The 25876-nt window shown below is 42.0% G+C and overlaps 1 protein-coding gene across 5 annotated transcripts in view; it reads left to right on the forward strand.

Moving 5' to 3' along the window:
* The window catches only part of CHD8 (chromodomain helicase DNA binding protein 8), a 144025-nt gene extending 120946 nt beyond the window's left edge, over window positions 1-23079 (forward strand). For 4 of the 5 annotated variants that reach the window (XM_056527786.1, XM_056527769.1, XM_056527778.1 and 1 more), the window contains exons 28-38: window positions 40-112; window positions 206-257; window positions 1287-1488; window positions 1632-1840; window positions 1956-2471; window positions 9913-10043; window positions 10136-10336; window positions 11124-11231; window positions 12859-13005; window positions 16843-16947; window positions 21536-23079. In XM_056527786.1, the coding sequence (XP_056383761.1) occupies window positions 40-112; window positions 206-257; window positions 1287-1488; window positions 1632-1840; window positions 1956-2471; window positions 9913-10043; window positions 10136-10336; window positions 11124-11231; window positions 12859-13005; window positions 16843-16947; window positions 21536-21940 (2149 nt within the window). In that variant the 3' untranslated portion in view covers window positions 21941-23079. The remainder of the gene's footprint in view (window positions 1-39; window positions 113-205; window positions 258-1286; window positions 1489-1631; window positions 1841-1955; window positions 2472-9912; window positions 10044-10135; window positions 10337-11123; window positions 11232-12858; window positions 13006-16842; window positions 16948-21535) is intronic. The other variant, XM_056527805.1, reaches the window with a different exon arrangement.
* The last annotated feature ends 2797 nt before the right edge of the window (window positions 23080-25876 follow it).

Consider the following 25876-nt stretch of genomic DNA (forward strand, 5'->3'; position numbering starts at 1 on the left):
CTGGTTAATAACCTATTGCTACTATTCTAAATCCTTCAGTGGAGACTTTGATAGAGATATTGAAGATCCAGAATACAAACCACTACATGGCCAGAAAGATCCAGAGGATGAGGTAGGCTAGGTCCTCTTTAGGGTCTTCTCCCCATGTTTTTCTTTTTAATATTTTTTTGCTTTATTCTTCTGATGTAAAATTGTGTTTCTCTAGATGGACCCCTTAATGATGGATGAGGAAATATCAGTAGTTGATGGTGAGGAAGGTAAGTTAATAATTTTTATATAGATTGTGATCACCTACGCAATGTGTACACCAAAAACCAAAGGTTTCTAAAGGCAAGCCTCCTAAATGCTTTTTAAGCATTCATGTAGTTTACTAATTTTTATGTGCAGTTTTGCCAAGGTCCAGCCTTCTGCAGTTGTTGGTTAGGTGTCTAGCTGTAGAAACCCATTAAGGCTGCTTTCACACTATAAAGTTCTTCCGTTTAAAGATCCGTTATGAAATTCCGTTATAAAGTCTTTTATAACAGATCCTTAAACTTCCGTTAATAAATCCCATTAAAGTCTATGGGATTTTTTAATCTTCCGTTTGTACCTTTTTTGTTCCGTTAAACTAACGTCCGTTAGTTATAACGGAAGTATAGAACGGACATGCAGCATTTTTTTCCGTTTATAATTAACGGATCATTGAACGTCCGTTAATTATTATCATTGAAGCCTATGACGTAACGGACGTTACAAAATACACCCGTTATTGTCCGTTAATTTAACCTCCGTTAGTGCTACTGAGCATGCTCAGTAGAGACTTCACACTCCTGAAGTCACATGGGAAAGTTGAGTAGTGCTCACACCCCCTGTCACACCCACTCTACTTCCTGGTCAGACAGCAGGAGGCACCAGTAGGAGTCTGCTCTGGGTATCCATATTTATCCGTCGCCATCCGCCTGATAGCACTTCAACAGCGCTTTATTAACAGCCCAAGAACCAGAGCAGTGCACCCCCCCCCCCCGATAGTCTGATAGCAAGCAAAGCAACCAATAGTACTCTCCCTCTCAATGCTGAAATGCAGACTGTGGCAGGATCATTGTGGCATCCTTTTATTCCCTCCCCTTCAGTTAGGAGGAGGAGCTTCAGCTGTTGCAAGGTGTGCAGGTAGGGAGATAACAATGTCTTTTGAGAGAGTCATGTAATATTTGCTTCCCAATCTCAGAGCATTATCCATTCAGCAACAAGTTAAAAAAAAAAAGTTTGTTCCAGCTATTCCCAAACTCATTTATTTCTTTTCCTCTTAGCAACACCTATGCCAAGCGGGATGTTATGGCCACCAGGGTCTTCTCTCACTGCTCGTCTCCGTCGCCTCATTACTGCCTACCAGCGTAGCTACAAACGTGAACAGCTGAAGATGGAAGCTGCAGAAAGAGGTGACAAACGGAGGAAACGTTGTGAAGCCGCTTTCAAACTGAAAGAAATTGCACGTCGAGAGAAGCAACAAAGGTGAGAACATCACATTACATAAAATAAGTGCTTACTGTATATATGCTATTGTGTATGAAGAGCAAATAATTTTCCTCTACAGTATCGTGTTCATTATTCCTTCCTTTAGCTTTAAACTATCCTCTAAATATTTTTTTTTACAGATGGACACGTCGTGAAGCTTGCGACTTTTTCCGTGTTCTTTCCAGCTTTGGGGTGGAATATGACCCTGACACTCAACTTTATGAGTGGCAGAGGTTTCGTAGCTTGGCAAGGTTGGACAAGAAAACAGATGAATCCCTACTTAAATATTTTCATGGTTTTGTAGCAATGTGCCGACAAGTTTGTCGTTTGCCACCAGCTGCAGGAGATGGTAAGTAAAACTGCTAATTGTTCCAACACTTTTACTGTCTATAAAGTATGTATAATTGCTGGCTATGTAGAATAGGCTGGCATAATCTCATTGCATGTTTAAATCCTCTTTTTAGAGCCACCAGACCCATCTCTCTTCATTGAACCCATATCAGAGGAGCGTGCCTCACGAGCACTGTTCCGTCTAGACCTCCTGCGTAGGGTGCGAGAACAGGTCCTGTGCCATCCTTTGCTTCCTGCACGTTTATCTCTTTGCCGGTCAGACCCAGAACTACCAGAGTGGTGGGAGAGTGGCCGACATGATAAGGAACTACTTGAAGGAGCAGCTCGCTATGGTCTGAGCCGCACTGATCTTACACTAATGCCAGACCCCTCATTTTCGTTCCTAAGTTGCCGTCTCAGCTACCTCCAGTCTCGGGGTGTGGCCAGTCACTCCCGCCCATCCACTCCCACTTCTGTTGTTCCTTCACTGCCCCCACAAGAACTTCAGCAACCTCATATGCTTTCACTTTCCTCGTCTGTCAGCTCTTCTCCAGCTCCAAGGAGATCCTCCTGTTCCTCATCCTCATCATCATCCAGTTCAGAAGATTCTTCAGATGAGAGCAATGAGAACAGATTGGCCAAGTTAAATGGTAAGTATGTGCCAGGAGAGGTCTGGCTATTGATTAAGTTATCTGTGCCAGTGTGAAGCTGTGGTCTGTGCTTGGACAACTATTAGGGAGTTAACCCAACCACCCCCACCCTGATTTTTTATTTTTGTTTTCATTGTTAACAAATTAAAATAAAAATTGTAATCATTGCAACAAAAATTTGTAAGTTACAGACAAACTTTTATTTTTATTTTTTAGAGGAACAAACAATAGGAAAAGAAATGCATAAACCCAACATCTAACGTAAAACTTATTGTGGGGGGTGGTTGGGGTTCAGTAGATCTCCTCCAGTGTCTAGCCAACAAAAGTAGGTTTATGCTTAAGTCAAGCTAGGGTAGAAATCAGAAGAACCCCAAGAAGAACCTTTTCCGGATTGAAATGAATCATTTTTGTTTTAACCAAGAAAATGATCAAAATAGATTTGTGCTACAAATGTTGAATTTTAAGCAAGACCACCATATATGTAAAAGAGCGCACAACTCAATTCCACACCTTCAACAATCAACGGATTCTGAAATAGCAACCGGCATACCAAGAAAATAATGTGAGCATTCCTGTATACAGGACACAATGTGATTGCTGGCTGAGAAATCTAGACTGCTCTTTAGAGAGTTGCATATTTCGCTCCTCTTCCCATTTAAGAAAGCATTTTGGTTTACTATTAGTATGAGAAAAATTTGACTAAAAAAAGTTTACATACTATTTTCTTAAGTAAGTTAGAAAATGAATAAAAACTCTCTAACCAATTTGGGGGACATATACTAGCATAACACTATATAAGATGGATCCAATTGCTTAGAGAACCTCTGAAACCTGATATTTCTATATGGCCAAAGAATAAGAATATAAATCTTGTAACAAAATAATGTAAATATGGCCACAAAGGGGGATAGAGAAAATGCATTTAGTAGTAACCATAGGAAGTAAAGGACGTGGGGGTTAGCGTAGAAGGGGAGGGAAAAATTTTAATCTGTAATAGAACAGTCTCGTAATACCAACAAATTTCATATAAAAGAGGAGAAGAAAGTGCTACAGAGGTCAAGTAGAATGCAGAAATTTTTCATTTTTGCACTTTCCTTTTTTCCTTCTCACACCTACAGACCCATATAAGGGTTTGCTTTATAAACTGTAATTTGTAATGGCTTTTGTTTTTACACAGTACACTTTTCTGTAAGAGTGCCATGTTATCCTTATTCTGTAGGTCCATATGATTACAGCAATACCCAATTTATGTAGGTTTTATTGTGTTTTACTACATTAAAAAAATAACTTTTTTATGAACATTTGTGCGCTTAAAACTGTCCTTTTCTGACCCCTATAACTTTTTTTTACTGTAAATGGGGGTATATGGGGGCTAATTTTATGTGCTGTGATCTGTAGCTTTCCTCGTTGCTATATTTTGATGGGACTTTTTTGATTGCTTTTTCTTCATTTTGTTATATATATATTGTGACCAATAATATGCAGTTCTGGATTTTTTTTTTTTTTACTTGTACACCATTGACTGTGCGGTTCCATTAACTTTGTTTTAATAGTAATGTAGTCAATAAGTGCTTACTCTGCATTTGTCTTCGCTGGATGAAATTTCCTTTTGACTAAATGTCAGTAGACCTGAATGTAGGGCCACAACAATTCTGTAGGGTGGTTGGCTGTGTAGCTTCAGGGAAAAGAGCAATATGTGTATACTGGGACCTAAAAATGCTTCCCACACGGTTGCTACACAACCAACAGAATTGTTGTAGCCCCTCCTTTCCAGGACTCTTGACTTTTAGGTTGAAGAAGGGCTCTTAGAAGCCTGAAACCTTGCATGTGCGCCCCCCTGTAAGTCTGCCGCAGATAGTTACAGTTAGTACTGTCGAAAAGAGACATATGTCCATCAAGTTCAACCAGGGAATTGAAGGGTAGGGGTGTGGCGCGATATTGGGGAAGGGATGGGATTTTATAATTCTGCATAAGCATTAATGTTATTTTGTTCCAGGAATGGATCTAATCCTGTTTTAAAGCTGTTAATTTTTCCTGTTGTGACCAGTTCCTGAGGTAGACTGTTCCATAAGTTCACAGTTCTCATGGTAAAGAAGGCGTGTCGCCCCTTGAGACTAAACTTTTTCTTCTCCAAACAGAGGGAGTGCCCCCTCGTCCTTTGGGGGGTTTAACCTAGAACAGTTTTTCTCCATATTTTTTGTATGGGCCATTAATATACTTATATACGTTTATCATATCCCCCCTTAAACGTCTCTTCTCAAGACTAAACAATTGTAACTCCTTTAATCGCTCCTCATAGCTAAGATGTTCCATGCCCCATATTAGTTTAGTCGCGCGTCTCTGCACCCTTTCCAGCTCCGCAGTGTCCCTTTTATGTACAGGCGACCAAAACTGAACAGCATATTCCAGGTGAGGCCGTACCAATGCTTTATAAAGGGGGAGTATTATGTCCCTGTCCCTCGAGTCCATGCCTCTTTTTATACATGACAATATCCTGCTGGCTTTGGAAGCAGCAGCCTGACATTGCATGCTATTCTGTAGTCTGTGATCTACAAGTACACCCAGATCCTTCTCTACCAGTGACTCTGCCAGTTTAATCCCCCCTAAGACATACGATGCATGCAGGTTATTAGTACCCAGATGCATAACTTTACATTTATCCACATTGAACCTCATTTGCCAAGTGGATGCCCAGACACTTAGTCTATTCAAGTCATCTTGTAACTTATGCACATCCTCTATAGACTGTACCGTGCTACAAAGCTTGGTGTCATCTGCAAAGATAGAAACAGAGCTGTTAATGCCATCCTCTATATCATTGATAAATAAATTAAACAACAGCGGGCCCAGTACAGAACCTTGGGGTACACCACTAATTACCGGGATCCAATCAGAGTACGAATCATTGACCACCACTCTCTGGGTACGATCCATGAGCCAGTGTTCAATCCAGTTACAAACTAAAATTTCCAAACCCAAAGACCTTAACTTACCTGTCAGACGTCTATGAGGGACAGTATCAAACGCTTTAGCAAAATCCAGAAACACTATATCCACAGCCATTCCTCTGTCAAGGCTTCTACTCACCTCTTCATAAAAGCAAATTAGATTGGTTTGACAACTTCTATCCTTAGTAAACCCATGCTGGCTATCACTTATAATACAATTATCCCCTATGTATTCCTGTATGTAATCCCGTATAAGTCCTTCAAACAATTTACCCACAATGCACATTAGACTTACCGGTCTATAGTTTCCTGGGGAAGACCTAGAGCCCTTTTTAAAGATTGGCACCACATTCACCTTGCGCGAGTCCCTTGGCACAATACCAGACACCAGAGAATCTCTAAATATCATGAACAAGGGTACAGATATTACTGAACTTACCTCTCTAAGAACTCTTGGGTGTAGTCCATCCGGCCCTGGAGATTTGCTTACATTTACTTTACTTAACTTACCTTGTACCATCTCTACATTAAGCCAGTTCAGTACATTACATGATGTGTTACCAGCACTGACCTGGCCAATGTCAGCTCCTTCTTCCCTAGTATATACAGAACTAAAGAACCCATTCAGTAGCTCCGCCTTCTCTTGATCGCTCGTGACAACCTCCCCATTATCATTATTAAGGGGTCCTACATGCTCTGTCCTTGGTTTTTTTGCATTTATATATCTAAAAAAAATATTTAAGATTAGTTTTGCTTTCTTTGCCCACCTGTCTCTCATTTTTAATTTTTGCTGTTTTTATTACATTTTTACAGATTTTATTAAGCTCCTTGTACTGTTTAAATGTTACAGCTGACCCATCAGATTTGAATTTTTTGAAGGCTATTTTTTTGTTGTTTATTGCTCTTTTAACCTAATTTGTCAGCCATGTAGGATTTAGTTTTAATCGTTTGTATTTGTTCCCCTTTGGTATATATTTAGCTGTATAATTATTTAGAGTTGATTTAAAGATGTCCCATTTACCTTCTGTATCAGTATTTGAGAACACCTCCCCCCAGTCTATGTCCTGTAGTGCAGCTCTCAGCCCAGGGAAATTAGCCTTTTTAAAGTTATATGTTTTTGCCTTCCCCGTCTGTCTTTGTTTTCTACATTTTAAGTCAAAAGTAACTATTTTGTGGTCGCTATTACCAAGGTTTTCCCGCACAGTTACATTACCAACCAGCTCTGCGTTGTTGGAAATGATCAGATCCAACAAGGCATCACTTCTTGTTGGGTCCTCCACAAACTGGCCCATAAAATTATCCTGCAATAAATTTAGGAATTGTCGCCCCTTTGTAGTTTTAGCCAACCCCAGACCCCAATCTATATCTGGATAGGTAAAATCTCCCATTATTACCACTGTACCTGCCCGGGCGGCCCTCTCTATTTGTTTATGAAGCCGCACATCTATCTCTTCAGTGATATTAGGGGGTCTGTAGATTACCCCAAATATTATTTTTTCAGTATTTCCCTCCTTTTGTAATTCTACCCACAGTGATTCCACATCCTCAGAATCATCACACACTATGGCATCGTTCACACTGACTTTCATACCACTTCTTACATACAGACAGACTCCACCACCTTTTCTGTTCATTCTATCCTTGCGAAACAATGTAAACCCCTGCAGATTGACAGCCCAGTCATGCGAGGAGTCCAGCCATGTCTCATTGACCCCAACTATATCAATATGTTACTCCATGCTGTCCTGGTGTGACCAATTGTACTTCACAATGGCACCTTTCATTTGACCATAAAACGGACGGCGAAACCAAAAAAGTATTATTTGTGTGGGGATATTGAAAAGAAAAAACGCAATTTTAAAATTTTCAAGGGTTTCATTTTTACGCGGTACACTTAACCCATTAAGGAACAGGCCAATTTTCGTTGTTACGCCTTCATTTCTACCTCCTCACTCTTTAATAGCCATAACTTTTTTTTTTTTTTTTTTTTGCGGGACCATTTGCACTTTGTAATGTCTTTGTTCAATTTTCCATAACATATACTCCAAAACGGGTTGGGTGGGAACAACCCCACTTGACCATCAGGGTCCATTTAAATGTCTGTCTCAACTTTGACAGCAGCAATCTAAAGGGTTAATATTGGCAGCGGTCCTCAGCTACAGGAACCAGCTGAGGGCTGCCCCGTATGGCGCGGGCTCGAATCAGCCTGTGCCATACACCCTTAACTGCACAATAAATGTCATTGGTCATTAAGCAGTTAAACGACCATGTTTTCTTTATTCTGTGGGTCAGTACGATTAAAATGATACCCATGATTACATGTTTTTCTATTATTGTGCTGCTTTAACCCCTTAACGACAGAGGATGTAAATGTACTTACTGGTGAGGTGGTACTTAACGCACCAGGATGTACATTTACGTCCTAAGCATAACCGTGAGCATCGGATTGATGCCCGCATCGTGCACGGCAGGTCCCGGCTGCTGATCGCAGCCAGGGACCCGCCCGTAATGGCGAACACCCGCGATCCCGCAGATGTCCGCCATTAACCCCTCAGATGCCGTGATCAATACAGATCAGGCCATCTGCAGCATAGCTGTCACTAAAATGGATGATCGGATCGCCTGCAGTGCTGCCGCGGCGATCCGATCATCCAGCACGGCAGCCGGAGGTCCCCTCATCTGACTCCGCTGCCTTCCCGGTGTCTTCTGCTCTGATCTGCCTTCCCTCAGACCAGAGCAGAAGATGACCGATAATGCTGATCAGTGCTGTGTCCTATACATAGCACTGAACAGTATTAGCAATCGAGTGATTGCTATAAATAGTCCCCTATGGGGCCTATTAAAGTGTAAAAATAAAAGCAAAAATAAAATAAATGTGAAAAAACGCCTCCCCCAATAAAAACATAAATTGTCCCATTTTCCCTATTTCACCCCCAAAAAGTGTTTAAAAAAAATATTTTATATACATATTTGGTATCGCCGCGTGCGTAAATATATGAACTATTAAAATAAAATATTAATAATACTGTACGGTGAACGGCGTGAACGTAAAAAAAAAAAGTCCAAAATAGATGCTTTTTTTAATAACATTTTATTCCCAAAAAAAATTATAAAAAAATGGATTAAAAGTTCTATATAAGCAAATATGTTATCAATATAAAGTACAGATCACGGTGCAAAAAATGAGCCCTCATACCGCCGCTTATACGGAAAAATGGAAAAGTTATAGGTCTTCAAAATAGGGGGATTTTAAACATACTAATTTGGTTAAAAAGTTAACGATTTTTTTTTTAAGCGCAACAGTAATAGAAAAGTGTATAATAATGGGTATCATTTTAATCGTATTGACCCAAAGAATAAATAACACGTAATTTTTAATGTAAATTGTACGGCGTGAAAACAAAACCTTCCAAAATTAGCAAAATTGCGGTTTTCTTTTTAATTTCCCCACACAAATAGTATTTTTTTGGTTGCGCCATACATTTTATGGTAAAGTGAGTGATGGCATTACAACGGACAACTGGTCGCACAAATAACAAGCCCTAATACTAGTCTGTGGATGAAAATATAAGAGTTATGATTTTTTGAAGGTGAGGAGGAAAAAACGGAAACTTAAAAATTTAATTGTCTGCATCCTTAAGGCCCAAATGGGCTGCGTCCTTAAGGGGTTAAAAAATGTTTTTATTTTGTTAAAAAAAAAAAAAAATTTTTACAATTGCCCTATTCTGGCCCTCTATAAATTTTTATTCTATTTTTCCGTATACGTTTTTCTTCTGACACATGTGACCAAAATGTAGCAATTCTGGTGATTCAGGAAAACATTTAGGCATGCGGCTATAATCTGTGAGCCCCCGGCCGTTGATAGCTGCTGGAGCGTACTTGCTATGTAAATGTTTAGCACTGTGAGCAAAGTTAATGTTTGCAGTGCCGCATGGTGAGTGTCCTTAAAAGACAAATCTCATGATCAAAAACGTATCCCCTAGGCGAAGCGGAGGCCACCATGGCCCCTTCATATAGTTCTATGGGAGAGCGATTCGGCAATCTTTGGCTCTCCCATAGAGCTATGTGGATGGGGCTTGGTGGTTTCTGCTTCAGGCGGGGGTCGTTTCGTGCTCCTATGCTAGCGCATCGGGGGCACCCAATCTACCGTCGTCCCTTTTTCACTCTCCTCCTGTTCCGATCATTTTTAAGCAGTATCTTCTTTATTACAGACAGGAAGTCTCGGCTTAGTTTTCAGCCTAGCAAAAACAGTAAAATCAGGATTATTTTAAAATATAGATGAAAATTAGGAAAAACATCACAAATTAAAAAAAAAATAATAATAATAATAATAATAAAGGAAAACCTAACAGTGATTTAAGCAATAAGAAATATACTGATGAAACATTCCCTTTTAAAATGTATGCAAGATACTTTACAAATAGGCCAACATTACATTTCATTTATCATTGGTAGTTTAGGTTGTGCATTGCTTATGCCTATGCTCTCTTTAGCAGGTCTACCACATTCTCGTTTATTTGATGAAGAAAGTCGCTTGTCTCTTACTGCCTCCCCTGCTGACCTCAACACAGAGGACAGTGCTCAGACTGTTTTGGAGAATCCACATAGTGCCGACTGGCCAAAGGTAATATATGGCCTTGTACAGTACTTTATTTCAAAGTTTGAGATATCATGAAAATGTATAGTGATAAGAACTAACCATTGTGTCGTTTATAGGACAGAGTTTTAATCTGTCGAATTGAACAAGTCTGTAATGCAGTGTTGACTGGAATATGGGCATCACCGCGAAGAATAACAGACCCACCAAGTGACAGCCCTGACAGCCTCTCCCCAACACCAGAGGAACGAAGTCCTGCCTCATTTACACAGATACGCTCTGTACCTGACCCAAAGGAATTTACAGTACAAATCAAAAGTGTAAGGACATAGGTTTTCTGGAGAAGGGGGATATGACATGGGGCTAAAGTGAAAAAAGATGTTAAGCTAGACCTCTTGTTCTGATGCTGCATATTTGATAGTGAGCCAATTCTCCTCTGTGCATTTGGTTTGTTTTTTAAAGTCTGGTTGCTATAGACAAAACCATGACAATCCAGTTCGGTGGCAATACATGTGCAGTCATGAAAATATTTCTGTAATGTACTTTCTGGTGCCTCTGTACTTGCATTAACACCACTAGTTGTTATCATAGGAGAAACATCCCTTCATTGCAGTCATGAGGGAAAGCATGCTGCTGCTTCAGCATTGTGTACAACCTGCCCATTACAGGAGAAGCAAGGGGCACTTGTAAGTGCGGGAGTGAATAAATAAAAGCAGTGTTTAGTTTTCTAAACAGTCGACTGGGGTCCCTTCCAGTGCAATATATGGTCAGCATCAGTTTGTCACAATTTCATTTAGTGACCAAATCTATTTAAAGGGTCTGTCTGACACCACAGGTCTTGTATTTTCTATTGGCTCAGACTGTCTTAAAAATATAATAAAAATTATAGTAACCTGTCCAATTCCCTGCTGCCACCATCCTTACTGTGCCGATTCAGCCAGTCACTGGCTGCCAGACAGTGCAGCCAGTGATTGGCTGGGAGGGCATTGCCTGCCTGCCAAGATGTGACAGACAAGTCATGTACTTGTACGCAAAAGGAAAATAGGATGTGATCCTCTCTTGTGTAGTATATTGTATCAAGCCTATATTCTTTGTTTGCTCATCTAGGAAGAAGGGCTAAAAATAAAGTTTCAGAAACACAAGCTTCTAGGTAATGGAGCAGTGGAATCTGTACCGCATGTCCATAAGAAGAAAAGTAAAAAGAAGCTGGCACAGGTTAGTGTGTTTTTTTGTTTACTACAGTAAACCCTCAAATAAGAATTTGATCACATATAGTGCTATACAACAGAGTGAATAGGCATGAGTGTAAATGCTGTGTGTTTTGTTTTTCCATGTTATTGTGTTATTCTCATATTAACTTGTAAGTGGACATATATTGAACTTATTTGACTGTAACTTGTGCTACAAGCACATCAGAAATCCCCACCCTACTTATGTAGTAGTCAGGGAACTGGCCAACCAGTACGACAAAGTATATCACAGAATATGGAAAACCCTTAGTCCTCAGTGTCTTATCACCTATGGTGAATTTGCAGTAGACATTTGGTACTATATAATAAATTGCCAGCCAATTATATAAAATCAACTGTTTAATATATTACTAAAAATAATGTAGATATATATAGATAAAATAGGATATTCTCTGGAGATCTGCCCCCACAGGGCCCTTGTGGTTGATAGGCCAACTCCTGAATACCAATAATCAGTACAATACAAATAATTAATACAGATAATACAAAATACAACTACTAATGCAGTCCACCTAAAATAGATAACTATCTCATAAACTCAATATCTGTAGATAAAAATTGTAAGCACAAATGATATTTTGTCCCAAATGTATTATTGCCAAACTATGTATATTTAAGTTCAGTTTATCCTGTGGAGGAAAAAATTTATCTGATCCTATAAGTGTATGATCCTGTAAAATAATGTTCATATAGCCAAAAACTGTAAGAAAATAAATCCAAGTCTGTAAAGAAAGAATGTATCCAAACTAAAGAGACATGTCCAAGTTCAGCGATCCTGTCAGAAAGAAAGATTTGGCACTTGGTGCCACTCACCACTCCTGGATATCTATGGAGGTGTAACACCGGTGAGGTGGTTCTCTGTTTCTGGAGCGGCGACACCCACGTACCGGAGTCTAGCCGCTATAAGGAAGCCGTTCCTCCAGTCTATCCTTCCCGCTCTCGGTCAGCGCTGCCGCTGCTTGCATCCGGTGACGTGGGTGTAAACGGTCAGCTGATTGCAGGTTAGCTGACCTCTGGTGGTATCAGGCACCTGGGATGTACCGGAGGGTGTCCACCCAAGACTCTAGACGGGATGGTGTAAGTCAGATGTGTTGACACAGGTATCGCTGGTCTCTTTCGCTTCAATGCAAGTGTTTGTAAGGTCTGCTAGTTGTTGTAGTCCTTCTGCCACCTATTTATGGTATGGCAGACTTAGTGGGATAGATAGTAATAGTCTGTGCTATAACCTCTTTGCAAATGGAGGAATCCCAATAAATCTTTAGATCGCAGAAAAAGACGCAGGTGAACCGCACATTGGTATGAACTCAGCGCAACAATAAAACAAAATAAAACCAAACGCGTTTCGGGGTACACATAGGTGATATCCTGACCCCTTCTTCAGTGGTGAACAAAATGATAAGCTCTCTATCACAGAATACCCTGACAAAAACGGACAAGGTTCGGTACATTTGCAAGTGATGATGTTGTTGTTTTTTGTGTGTGTGTGTGTGTGTGTGTGACTCAAGTGTGCAGGTGGTGACACTGGGCAACTATTATTTCTTTACTTATTAGAGAACTATAAATTCTCTAGCCACCAACTTATTCTATTTCAGATGGATCTAGATATGGATGCTCGAATACCAGTTGTAAATCAGAGGGATGGCACTGTGCTGCTTGGAGAGGAAGCCCCAAAACGTTGTCAGTTGCATGAGTGGCTCCATAGACATCCTGACTATATTGTGGATCCTCGCTTTTTAGCAGTAAGACTTTTCTAGGTTTATATTGTACATATCGGTTTTGATTATATTGGTTTATGCATGCAAGAGCAATTGGCATGTTCTAAAAGGAGCTTTATTAATAGAAAACAGCAGTGTATGGTTTTCAGGAATGATATTTTAGATGCCTTCAGTTCCGCTCCAGTGCACATCACAATTTTTGGTGATGCCTATAAGGCCATATTCATATGTTGTGGATTCTAATAGGATTTATGGGGAAATTCTGTTCCTAATTCTGGACTAAGGGGGAGATTTATCAAAACCTGTGCTGAGGAAACGTTGACAGTTGCCCATAGCAACCAATCAGATTGCTTCTTTAATTTTCACAAAAAGAAAATGGCAGGAAATGCTCCACCCCAAATGCAGTTGTGCATTTATGCTGGGGGAGCAGATCCTGTCCTTGTGGTCTGTTGTGAAGCCGATCCCCAGCATAAAATCCATGCAATGGGGGATGCCTGCATCAGACTTCAAGTACTACAATGGCATCCTACACCAGATGAAGTGTTTATGTGTAACATATAGAGCAATACATAAATTTAGGTGCACTACTGTGGTAGATGTAGACCGTAACATATGACTAACCCTCAAAATGATGTTAAAATAGAGACATTAGCCAGTATATCCTTATATGAAGGACATACCTGGGCCTGCACACCAATGCCAAGGTTTCTCCAGTGGCACGGGACCTAACACTAAACTTACCTGTGCCTTATGGGCAATACCAGGGGCTAGTGGGCAATTACAGCAGCATTAGGTCCGACTCACAGCCTGCTCCCAGGTTAACTCCAGTGTGGCTAAGCACATATATACAGTGGGAGGAGGGAAGGAGGCTATGAGCCCCACCCAAGTAGGATGATATGTTGTCTGTCTCACAGTCTCCCCGTCTAGATCTTGCAAAACTACAACTCCTAGCATGCCCACACAGCTGTTTGCTGTCTGGGCATGCTGGGAGTTGTAGTTTTGCAACATCTGGAGGTCCACAGTTTGGAAATCACTGTTCAGTGGTCTCCAAATTGTAGCACTCCAGATGTTGCAAAACTGCAAATTGCAGCATGCCCAAACAGCAAACAGCTGTCTCGGCATGCTGGGAGTTGTAGTTGCGTACCTCCAGCTGTTGCATTACTACATCTCCCAGCATGCCCTCCTGTGATCAGTACATGCTGGAAATTGTAGTTTTCCAACAGCTGGAGGCACACTGGTTGGAAAATACTGAGTTAGGTAACTAACAGAACCTAACTGAAGGTTTTCCAACCAGTGTGCCTCCAGCTGTTGCAAAACTACAACTCCCAGCATGCACGGTCTGTCAGTACATGCTGGGAGTTGTAGCTTTGAAACAGCTGGAGGTTTGCCCCCCATGTGAACGTACAGGGTACATTCACATAGGCGGGTTTACAGTAAGTTTCCTGCTTCAAGTATGAGCTGCGTCAAATTTTTTGGCGCAGCGCAAATTCCTAGCCGGAAACTCACCGTAACCCGCCAGTGTGAATGTACCCTAAAAACACTACACTACACTAACACAAAATAAAGGGTAAAACACTACATATAAATACCCACATGTGACCCCATTTTGGAAACTACACCCCTCACGAAATTTAATAAGGGGTACAGTGAGCATTTACGCCCCACAGGTGTTTGACAGATTTTTGGATCAGTGGTCAGTGAAAATGAAAAATGTAATTCTTCATTTGTACAGCCCACTGTTCCAAAGATCTGTCAAACGCCAGTGGGGTGTAAATACTCACTGTACCCCTTATTAAATTCTGTGAGGGGTGTAGTTTCCAAAATGGGGTCACATGTGGGGGGTCCACTGTTCTGGCACCACAGGGGTTTTGTAAACGCACATGGCCCCCGACTTCCATTCCAAACACATTATCTCTCTAAAAGTTCAATGGCGCTCCTTCTCTTCTAAGCATTGTAGTTCGCTCGCAGTGCACTTGACGTCCAAACATGGGGTATTTCCATACTCAGAAGAAATGGGGTTACAAATTTTGTTTTTTTTTTCATTTACACATCTGACTTTAACAAAAAGTTGTCAAACACCTGTGGGGTGTTAAGGCTCAGTGTACCCCTTGTTACGTTCCTTGAGGGGTGTAGTTTCCATAATAGTGTGGGGGGTTTGCTGTCCTGGCACCATAGGGGCTTCCTAAATGGGACATGCCCCCCAAAAACCATTTCAGAAAAACTCACTATCCAAAATCCCATTGTTGCTCCTTCCCTTCTGAGCCCTCCACTGCGCCCGCCGAACACTTGACATACACATATAAGGTATTTCCTTACTCGAGAGAAATTGGGTTACAAATTTTGAGAGGATTTTTTTCCTTTTACCCCTTGTAAAAATTTAAAAACTGGGTCTACAAGAACATGCCAGTGTAAAAAATGAAGATTTTGAATTTTCTCCTTCACTTTGCTGCTATTCCTGTGAAACACCTAAAGGGTTAACACACTTACTGAATGTCATTTTGGATACTTTGAGGGGTGCAGTTTTTATAATGGGGTCATTTATGGGGTATTTCTAACCAGAAGACCCTTCAAATCCACTTCAAACCTGAACTGGTCCCTGAAAAATTCCGATTTTGAAAAATTTTAAAATTGCTGCTGAACTTTGAAGCCCTCTGATGTCTTCCAAAAGTAAAAACATGTCAACTTTATAATGGAAACCTAAAGTAGACATATTGTGTATGTGAATCAATATATAATTTATTTGGAATGTCTATTTTCCTTACAAGTAGAGAGCTTCAAAATTAGAAAAATGAAAAAATTTCAAATTTTTCATAATTTTTGCATTTTTCACTATGAAATGATGCAAGTATCGCCGAAAATTTACCACTAACATAAAGTAGAATATGTCATGAAAAAACAATCTCGGAATCAAATTTATAAGTAAAAGCATCCAAGAGTTATTAATGCTTAAAGTGGCAGTGGTCAGATATGCCAAAAATGCTCCCGTCTTTAGGGTCATAATGGGCTCCGTCCCCAAGGGGTTAAGGTGCACCTGTAAGGCTAACAACAGATCAGCCTACTTGGGTGGGGCTCATAGCCTTCTTCCCTCCTCCCACTGTATATGTTCTTAGCCATCCTGGAGGTAACTGGGAGCAGGCTATGAGTCGGACCTAATGCTGCTGTAATTGCCCATTGGCCCCTGGTATTTCCCATACAGCATCGGTAGGTTTAGTGTTAGGTCCGTGCCACTTGAGAAACCTTGGTGTTGGAGTGCGGGCTCAGGTATGTCCTTCATATAAGGATATACTGGCTAATATCTCAATGTTATCAGTTTGAGGGTTAGTCATAACAGTAGTGCACCTAAATGTATTCTTAAATTTTCAAAAAGGCCTTTAAAAATGAAAGAAGTGATCTTATTGATTGCTATGGGCAACTGGGAAACGTTTCCTCTGCACAGGTTTTGATAAATATCCCCCTAAATGTGCACTAATTTTGCCCTATTCACATGATCCATAAAAGCTACAGATAAGCTACACTTAATATCTGTGGAGCTAATATGTTTGCAGAACTGCATACCAATCTGCATCAGAACTGAGTGGATTATCATCAGAATCCACCCTGAATGTGTGAACAATACCCTAAATCATCAGCCTTTTCATTGTAGAATAAAAATGTGGTAAATAATATCCATAATGACCATTCATTAATGTTTTGTGTAGCCATGGAGTACCCCTTTAAGTACTTTGGTGAGAGTGTAGTTGACACTCTCTTAAAACAAACATTGTGGATGTAATGACTTGGTAAGGGATTCTTATGTAGATGTGTATTTACTTTTCATGAAGCCCAATTATTATTATTTATTTATTTATTTTTTGCTCACAGTATATGGAAGACCGAAGGAAACGCAAAAAAAAGAGTAAGAAATCAAAATCTTCCTCAACAGCACTAGGTACTATGCAGCAATCCCACCATCACAATGGTAAAAAGGTAAGGTGGCGAGCCCTTTGACGCTTAAAATTTTCAACAATGCTTATGCTTGCATGATGTAGTCCTAGACAGGTATAAATTAATGTAATATTCAATTCACCTTTTTTACTGTGTGAAGTCTTTTAAAAAGGATCCAAATAAAGCTGCAAGTTTGTGTTAAGTGCTGGATCATCTTTCTTTGATGTAATCCAGTCTACATAATACTACACTAATCTTAGAAATAAATGGTGAAAGTAAATGGGGAGGAATCATGAAAACAGTATTTCTTGAGCGCTTCATTGGGGGACACAGGACCATGGGTATATGCTGCTTGCTACTAGGAGGCTGACACTAGGCAAAAAAACTAAAGTAAGTCTGCTCCTGCTGGCAGGATATACCCGCCCCCTGACTCTGGGCAACTCCGTTTTAGCTTAGTGTGTCAGCAGGAAGCTCTCCAGAACTGGTCTTATTTCTTTTGTTATTTTCCCAGTTTCAGTTTCTAGTTAGATTTTCTCTCCCTTTTTTGTTTTCTCTAGCTTGGGGCGACAGGAGCATGGCACTGCCTGATCCCCCACTTGCGAGTTAGGGGCACGGTATATTGCTGGATGGACAGTTAACCCCTCCTCACCACCAACCAGCACCTGGTGGTGTACCCTGGATCCGGGTCCCCCATTTCCCCCTGTTTGCCAGGTCGGTCTGGCTTAAGGCAGGAGGCCATAGCTGGTAGAAGACTTCAGGGGGTGAGTATGTTTCCCCTTCCCCCCACTCTCCATGTTCTCTGACTTAGGGGGGCTTCTGGCCGGGGAGGCGCTGGGGGCACGGGTGCAGACCTCTCTTATGATTTTGGGCTATTAGAGGTTAACTTGCAGTTAGTTTCCCCTCTGCCTTTTCTCGGCCCTGTTCCAACCGCCCCTTTTCCAAATCCAGGACTCGCAGGCCTCCGTCCTTTCGGGACATCTGACTCTAGCAAGTTCAGGATGCTTGGGTTCGAGAGGTCGTTTCCCAGGGCTATCGAATAGAATTTTCTTCTATTCCACAGGATAGTTTTTTTCCGGTCCTGCCCTCCTTGATCCCCCATTCTTGCTGCAGCTTTTCAGGTGTCCCTTTGCACCCTCCTATCTCAGGACATAATCTTGCAGGTCCCTCCGTGGGAACGGTTTTCGGGGTTCTACTCAAATCTCTTCGTAGTGCCCAAGAATGACTGACTGCTCAGTTCGTCCCATTCTAAATTTGAAACACTTGAACTGTCATGTGCTGCTTTGGCATTTCCGGATGTAATCCCTACGGTCAGTAGTTACCTTCATGGATCCGGGGGAGTTCCTCTCCTCTGTGGACATATGGGATGCCTACCTACACATCCTTATTTTTCCGGCCCACCAACGTTGTCTCAGGTTTGCTGTTCCTGCGTGTCATTTTCCTCTGGTTTTCACCAAGACACTGGCTACGGTGGGTCTCCTCCACTATCTGGATGTCTCGGTCCTCCCCTATCTGGACGACCTACTCATCAAAGAGCCCTCTCTGGAACAGAATCGGGTCCACCTCAACATCACGCTACAGACCCTCTCCAGTTTCAGTTGGATCATCAACCACACAAAATCCAACCTGTCTCCGTCCCAATCCCTGGTGTTTCTCGGGATCCGCTTCGACACGGTGGTGACTCACCTTTCGCTTCCTGAGGACAAGCTCTGGGAGCTCTTGTCGGATATTCGCTTACTCCGGCAGCCGGGTCTGGGTCCTGTCCGCACCTGCATGTCAGTTCTGGGCAAGATGGTGGCCTCCATTGAAGCAGTCCCTTTTGCGCAATTTTGGTACCGTCCTCTTCAGTGGGCCATCATATCTCGGTGGGACAAATCTCCCTAGTCTCTCCACCGCAGTATCTGGCTCCAACCCAGAGTTCGCCGCCCCCTCCTTTGGTGGGTCACTCCTTCTTGCCTCTCCATTGGCAGGTCCTGACCACGAATGAGTCTCCTCGGCTGGGGTGTCTTTCGGGAACGAACGGTCCAGGGCCGTTGGACTCTGTCTGAGTCCAGTCTCCCCATCAACGTCCTGAAACACCGGCCGATCTTCTGGTGCCTTCTTCACTGGAGTCGCCTGTTTGGGACCTTCCAGTCTGGGTGCAGCCAGACAACACCAGGGCGGCACCCGCAGCTCGGCGACCATGAGAGAGGTGTTGAAAATCCTCTTCTGGGTGGAACTTCACGTTCTAGCCATATTAGCAGTTCACATTCCTGGGATCGACAATTGGGAGGCGGACTTCCTGAGTCGGGCGAGTGGTCCCTTCATGTCCAGGTCTCGGGATCCACTGGCACTAGTAGTTGGTGCTCTCATGGTCCTTTGGACCCCCTTCACTCTCCCTACCTCTTTCCGCCGCTTCTTTCCAGGGTTGATTGGAAGCTCAAGGGGGAGGGCGTCTCGGCGATTTTGGTGGCTCCGGACAGGCTTCCTCGAGTGTGGTACGCGGACCTGGCGGGCCTATTTCCGCTGGTGTGAAGCTCGTTCTTTCTCTCCCACCTAATTTTCTCTGCTGAATCTCTTGGCCTTTTTGCAATCTGGCCTGGAGAAGCAGCTTGCCCTCAGTTCCATCAAGGGGCAGGTTTCGGCGCTTTCTGTCCTTTTTCAACGCCCTCTTGCGTCCGACCTTCATGTTTGCACTTTTTTGCAGAGCGTGGCTCACGAGGTCCCTCCATTCCGTTTCCCCACTAACCTTAGTTTGGATGTTCTTCAGGGCACTCCATTTGAGCCTCTGGATCAGGTTTCCCTTTGTTTCCTTTCCTGGAAGGTGGCCCTCCTTGTTGCAGTCATGTCCATTCACCGCGTCTTGGAATTGGCTGCCCTCTCTTGCCGTTCCCCTTTTTTGGTGATCCACCAAGACAAGGTGGTTCTTCGGCCGGTGCCTTCTTGTCAACCCAAGGTTGTGACTTCCTTTTCACTTGAACAAGGAGATCGTGTTGCCTTCTTTCTGCCCATCCCCTTCTCATACGCGGGAGCGCCAGCTTCATAAGCTGGACTTGGTTCGGGTGGTTTGGACCTGTTTGTCGGTCACTTCCTCTTTCCGGCAGTATGTCTCCCTGTTTGTGCTCCCCGATGGGCGGCGCAAGGGGCTTCCGGCTTCCAAGGCTACTATCTCCCGCTGGATACGCTCCGCCATTTCAGAGGCATATCGCTGCAAGGGTCAGGTGCCCTCCTTTCGAGTGACTGCTCACTCCACCTGCGCGGTGGGGGCCTCCCCCACGGGGCTTCGGCTCTGCAGGTTTACAAGGCGGCAACTTGGTCGTCTTTGCATACTTTTACCGCGTTCATACCTTTGCGTCCTCCGACACAGGTCTGGGCTGCAAGGAATGTGGTCTTCCCTCCCCTGGGACTGCTTTAGGGCCTCCCATGGTCCTGTGTCCCCCAATGAAGCGCTTGAGAAAAGTAGATTTTTGGACTTGCCATAAAATCTCTTTCTCGGAGCTTCTATTGGTGGAAACAGCACCCACCCATTGGTTTTTGTTTGACCAGCCAGCTTCCGCCCCGGTGGTGCAGGGTGTTTTTTTTTTTTTTTGTTTGTTTGTTTTTTTGTGGTCGGTTCCCTTTTTGTCTGAGTTTGTGTTTGGACTGTTCTCTCTTGGTTGGTGCTCCTTCTGCTTTGGGACAAAATGGAGTTGCTCAGAGTCAGTGGGTGGGTATATCCTGCTGGGAGGAGCCAACTTTCTTTTGTTTTTTGTCTAGTGTCAGCCTTCTAGTGGCAAGCAGCATATACCCATGGTCCTGTGGCCCCCCAATAGAAGCTCATAGAAAGAGAGTTTATGGAAAGTACAAAAATCTACTTTTGTCAGCCTGCATCTCTAAGACAGTCTTGTAGAAATCCTGCTAAGAACACCTTTTCTGCTGGTAAATGGCTGAGGGGTTGACTTGATCAAGTGGGGGAGTTCCTGGACCATACAGAAAAATTAGGGAAAACTTCTGGAGCCAACTGTAGTGAGAAAAAGTGAGACTGAGATTATGGTAGGAATATGCTGTGATTTTTACTTTGTGTATTATTAGTATGTTTAAGGCAGATTTATCAAAACTTTGTTGCCCACAGCAACCAGTCACAACTCTTCATCAAGCTTTCATTTTATCTAAGAAATTTAGGAAATACAGCTGAACTCTGGTTACTATTGACAACAAAGGCAGTTTGATAACAGGGTCACACAGTGTATACACAGCATCCCCAGGGCAGTGGAAAATCCGCTGCGCATTTTGCTATGACGAGACACAGGGCTTCCCCGCCACAGCCCTGTGTGTGCAGGTTTAGAGGCAGGCCGAGCCCAAAAACATAACTGCCATGCGGTCTCGCCTCCAAACCAGTCTGCACAAACTGCTACGGGGGGGGGGGCCTGGTCATAGCAACATGCACAGCGGATTTCTGGCTGTGAAATATGCTGCGTACCCTTCCCTTAAAAGGAACAGTTGCTCCTTGGCAACAGATAAGAAAGTGACATTCTGTTAGCTGTTACTGCTATTTAATAAAAAGTGAGGCGCGTCTGAGCTATGTAAATGCAATGTGGCAGATGTAAGCAAGACTGATTCCAAGACTGAGGCTTTATATAATGCTGTTGCTCATTATCTATGTCTTTCTTTTTAGTCTTCTCAGCCAGAGACTACATTTGATGCCCAACACCTTCCCACATCTGCAAAAAAGAGGAAGAAACGTCCTCCTTCCAAGATAATAATGCCACATTCAATACACACAGCAGGGGACTCCTCCCATTCCTTTTCCCGGGACCCTCGACCAGATCCCACTGCAAATCCTCTGCGGGCTATGTATGGAGCAGCAGGTGGAGGAATGCTTCACCAGTCTGGACTTGGAGGAATGGGATTACCCCGATTTCATTCTCTGCATACAGCTTCTGCTAGCAGAATTCAAGGACCTTCATTTGGGGATGATTTACCTGGCTATGAGCCCCCACAGCAACATTTGTCTTTGCTTGATGACCCTATGATGCCAGCGAATTCTTCTTCTAGTGACGATGATTTAGACAGACCCTGATAAGACACTTCCCATTGTGGGAACTATGAACTACTCAGAGATGCAGGGCCAAAACCCTTCTTAAGAGACTTTACCATTTTCTCATCAGTAGCTTGGTTTTTGTGTTTTTTACTTTTTTTTTTTGTTTTTTCTTCCCTTCTTTTCAGGACTCCAGACAAATTTCCAGCTTCTAGTCCCAGGATCCTCCGCGGCAGGATTCACGCTGGATCACAAAGGACAAATTATTATATATTTTTTTTTTATTTAATATTATTAACGCTATTGCTGGAAGGGGCCTTGTACCACACTAGCACAGAGCAGGTTCTGGAACATAATGAACAGTCTTAAAGTGCAATAAAGTACTTGGGATCTGAGTGACAAGGTCCCTGTCTCATTTTGGGGTTCTCCACTATACACCCAGCCCTGATGTGGATCACTCCCATAGGTCACTGTTATGGAGATGAGATGAATTAGATGCATTGCAGTAACATAACTGCAACCTGTTAGGCTGCACAGGACATAAGAAAAGCTTTGCAAAGCAGAGTTAGGTCTGTGCAATCTATGTATGAGGGGAGGGGGGGGGATGGGCACTTTCTGTTTGTGTGTACATGCGGGACCTGACACTGAGGAGCAGAAAATAAATTTTGTAGGGTGCAAAGGTGAGGAGCCAGCCCTCACTTTGCCTCCTTAGACATCATAAGAAATCAATAAATTACTTGATTTAATAGAATGTGTGTGTTTTCTTGAATGAATACATATGCCATAGTAATAATTTCTGACATCACTGTAACTTAACCTGCTCTTCATCTTTTTAGTTTTATGTGATGCTAATTTTAAATTGTATGTAAAGTCACATTTAGGCTAATTTTACATAAAGGTAACATGAGCTTCCTGTGGCCAAAATATGGACACAGAAGTGCACCCCTATTATTATACTTCTGTTAAATTGGCCTTAAAGGAACCCTATCTGCTCTATATTATTGTCCGAGATGCAGAAAACAAATACCTGTCTCTTATCTGGCGGCCTCGACATTTTTATTAAATGTCTGCTGAGCTATAAAGCTGAGAAATAAACCCTAAACATGATCTTTTAACACTAATAAAACACACGCGATCAGGGCTCTGGATCCAAAGTTAAAGGGGTATTCCAGGCCAAAACTTTTTTTATATATATCAACTGGCTCCGGAAAGTTAAACAGATTTGTAAATTACTTCTATTAAAAAATCTTAATCCTTCCAATAGTTATTAGCTTCTGAAGTTGAGTTGTTGTTTTCTGTCTAACTGCTCTCTGATGACTCACGTCCCGGGAGCTGTGCAGTTCCTATGGGGATATTCTCCCATCATGCACAGCTCCCGGGACGTGACATCATCATTGAGCAGTTAGACAGAAAACTTCAGAAACTAATAACTATTGGAAGGATTAAGATTTTTTAATAGAAGTAATTTACAAATCTGTTTAACTTTCCGGAGCCAGTTGATATATATAAAAAAAGGTTTTGCCTGGAAATACCCCTTTAAGTGCAGTGACCACAAAGTTTTGGATGAAAACACTGTTTTACTTACAGAGCTAATGCCATTTTTCTAATAGAATATTGTAGCCAATTTCTTCAAAAAGAACAGCAAGTGCAGCTTTGTTTTCCACTGTTAATGTTATTGTTTTCCCTTGGTTTAACCTTGTGACAAATGTTCTTGTGATTTTCTGAGAATTTCGTGCTTGCTGTTCTCACTATTGCCAGAAGCCTGTTAGAAAATGAGGTTAGTGTTGGGTTTGAGCCTCAAAATTTCAACTACTGTTTTTTTTTCTTTTTCAACATATATATGATTTAAGCTTTAATTATATAAAACTAGAATAAAAAAAAACAAGGTCTATGTATTGCATGTGGAGCAAAATGCTGCAGTTTTTGTTGTGTACCCCCAATTTTTTTTTTTTGGGGGGGGAGGGGGGATTATTGTCAAAAAACTGAAAAAAATATATTCAATATTTTTACAAGTTATGTTTTAACCCCCTTTAAAAAATGCAGCGATTTCCCCCCCTCCTCCTTTGCCTTTTAATTGACATAATAGCCCTCCTGTTTCAATTTTACACCTACAGTGCCATATGAGGGCTTGTTTATGAGGGACCAATTGTACTTTGTAATGACATCACTCTTTTTACCACAAAAACTACAGTGAAACCCCAACATATTTGTGGGGCTCCACCAAAAAGATGCCAGGAAATAGTAGTGACACCTCCACATTTGCATCAATCCAGATTATCCTCTAATACGTGCTGCCTGTCCTCCCCAATAGACATTTTGCAGTCCCTCACAGGGCAGAGTTTGGCTAGTGCTCCTCCCTCCTTCATAGGTGCAAAGTCAAGCACTGCCACAATTTATTACATCTACTAAGTCTGGGTGAGAAAAGTTACACTGCGGGAGGACATGTTGCCTTGTCTGCATCAGGAATTCTAACACATAATCTAAGATTGGGAGATGTGGTTGCCATTAACCCACCAAACTCCACCTCCGTTATTTTGCTGCTTTTGGAGGGTTTTTGTTTCTATAAAGTGCACTTAACAGTAAAAATGCCATGTTTTATTTATTTTTTTAGGTGAATGCAAGTACAGCAATACCTAATTTGTATATTTTTTTATTTTTATTTTACTACCTTTTTACTTTTTTGTTTTCTGTATGTGAGGCTGTTTGAAGGCAAATTTTTTGTGCCATGATCTGTATTTTTTTCCCCCTGCTATATAAGGTGACTAAGAATTAGCAATTCTGGCGCTTGGTAATTTTTCTTTAACTTGTGGGGCATAAACATATTTTAATAGTTCAGACAATTCTACACGTGGCATAGCACTGATCAGTAATATCGTGATCTACTTGTACAGCCTGCAATAAGCAGACTATGTAACAAGATTCCCTAGAGAGCAGCATGGAGCATGTAATAGATCTCTGGCTGCCTTCTTCACTTATTGGTCCCTCCCAATTATTGCTGTCTAATAAGTGCCCCTAAACCTCCAGCACATGTATATCCATGTTTCCATTTGGCAATGGACCTCTCCACATAGCCCTTCACCCCAATCGTAGTCTTAGGGCATCATCTGTTGGTCAGGATGCTGAAATACTTGTGTTTTGGGGCGATTCCTTGGGGTTTACATTCTTCTTCAAAAGATCCACCTGAATATTCAGTGATCTTCTTAGGCCCCTTTCACACTGCCGTTAGTGTGATGGCTGTTAGAAGACAGCAGGAGAAAAATTTGTGCTTGCAATGTCTTTTTCTCCCGCTATCTTTCCGCGGAATAACGGCCGCAATAATGGATGTCAGAGAATAATGGGCACCATTATGCCTCCCGTTGGGGTCCGTCACATTAACGGCCTATATGAAAGCAATGACTTTATGGTGGATGGAGGAAAAGAGGATTTCATCATATTACAATGAAACCACGATTCTGGAGAAGAAAAAGTGTTATCTGAAGATTGCCAAGAAGATTTAGAGTCAGTAAAGACGGAGTCATGAGAAACCAATTTTGCAGATATGGTATCACCTGGATCTCTTGAAGGCAGAGGGCTGTGATTAACTTCAGGAAGACACAAGGAGTGGGAGAAAGGCCGAATAAAATGGCTCTGGGCTGCAGATGGTGAATGAGATGACGAATGGTCAGTCTGAGGTACTTTGTGTTTTCTTCTGTGATCGTAATATGCAGTTAAAGGGGTACTCCACTGGAAATTATTATTTTTTTTTTAATCAACCTACTCTGGATAGTTCCTAAAATGGACATAGTTGTCAGCAGTGAGCACTGTGGTCAGACAGAAAGGAAATTCAAAAAGAAAAGAACTTCCTCTGTAGTATACAGCAGCTGATAACTACAGGAAGGATTAAGAATTTTAAATAGAAGTACTTTACAAATCTGTTTAACTTTCTGGAACCAGTTGATTTAACCCCTTAATGACCAAGCCCATTTTCACCTCAAGGAC

Source organism: Hyla sarda, chromosome 1 (assembly GCF_029499605.1).
Source record: "Hyla sarda isolate aHylSar1 chromosome 1, aHylSar1.hap1, whole genome shotgun sequence".
Taxonomy (NCBI): Eukaryota; Metazoa; Chordata; class Amphibia; order Anura; family Hylidae; genus Hyla; species Hyla sarda.